The 936-nt window shown below is 64.2% G+C and overlaps 1 protein-coding gene across 1 annotated transcript in view; it reads left to right on the top strand.

The window, feature by feature from the left end:
* RGS11 (regulator of G-protein signaling 11) overlaps positions 1 to 936 on the top strand; it is a 5,111-nt gene that overhangs the window by 1,426 nt on the left and 2,749 nt on the right. Inside the window, exons 4-6 of the mRNA XM_017741226.1 lie at positions 35 to 103; positions 757 to 786; positions 870 to 931. Coding sequence (XP_017596715.1) covers positions 35 to 103; positions 757 to 786; positions 870 to 931 — 161 coding nt within the window. The remainder of the gene's footprint in view (positions 1 to 34; positions 104 to 756; positions 787 to 869; positions 932 to 936) is intronic.

Consider the following 936-nt stretch of genomic DNA (forward strand, 5'->3'; position numbering starts at 1 on the left):
CCCCCCAGACCCCAGCATGATGCTCTCGTTGCAGCCAGGAGCCCCCAACGTGCTGGAGCAGGGTCCCGAGCGCAGGAACTGCCACACCACCCGTGTCCAGCTGGTGAGTGGGGGTGTCCAGGCACCCCTGGGCCTGCCAGTGGGCACAGGGCACACCCAGTGTCTGTGCCGGGGTGTAGAGCTGCCCCGGTGGGTGCCCATCCATCTCAGCCCAGGCTGTGCCCACATTTTGGGGTGAGGGCTGAGCCCCAGCTCTGCTAACATCCGTGTGTCCCCCACCCCGAGCACGGGGAGTCCGTGTGTTTGTCCTTGCACCCACCACCCCCCTGTGCCAGCACCTCTAATCCCTGCAGGGCAGCTGTGCGCAGGGAGCCCTGGCACCCTGGGGTGCCAGAAGCAGTCACCAGGCCCTTCCTTGTCTTGTGACCCCACTAATGCTGCCCCAGCACCCTCAGGCTGTCCTCACTAACCACCCACTTTCTCTTCTCTGCGTCGTGTGCTGTGTCCTCTGCCCACGTAAGTGTCACTAACCTAGGGCTGGTGTCACACTGGGGCGTGGAATGGGGGAAGCCAGGGTTCATTTCAGGGCCGTGCTGGCTGAGCCAGGAGGGCTGGGGGAATGAGGCTGGAGGCCACGGGGATAGGCTAGAGAGTGTTGGGGTGGGGGACTGGGTGCCTGGATTGTCAAGGGTGGTGGTGGCAGGACAATGTCCTGGCCCCACCATGCCCTCACCCGGCCTCGTGCATCTCTTGCAGACCAAGAACATGGATTACTACAAGCAAGAGGTGAGTGGGGCGAGGGGTGGGGGTGGCTTCTGACGGGCACGAGCTGCCAGGCACCCCAACATCTCCCCTGCGCCTGGCCCCAGATCGAGTACTGCAGGAAGGCCATGGCCAGGACCAGGGTGAAGTCCTCCATCTGCCTTGAGGGGTGAG

The sequence above is a fragment of the Corvus brachyrhynchos genome, unplaced genomic scaffold (genome assembly GCF_000691975.1).
Source record: "Corvus brachyrhynchos isolate BGI_N302 unplaced genomic scaffold, ASM69197v1 scaffold58, whole genome shotgun sequence".
In the NCBI taxonomy this organism is placed as follows: domain Eukaryota; kingdom Metazoa; phylum Chordata; class Aves; order Passeriformes; family Corvidae; genus Corvus; species Corvus brachyrhynchos.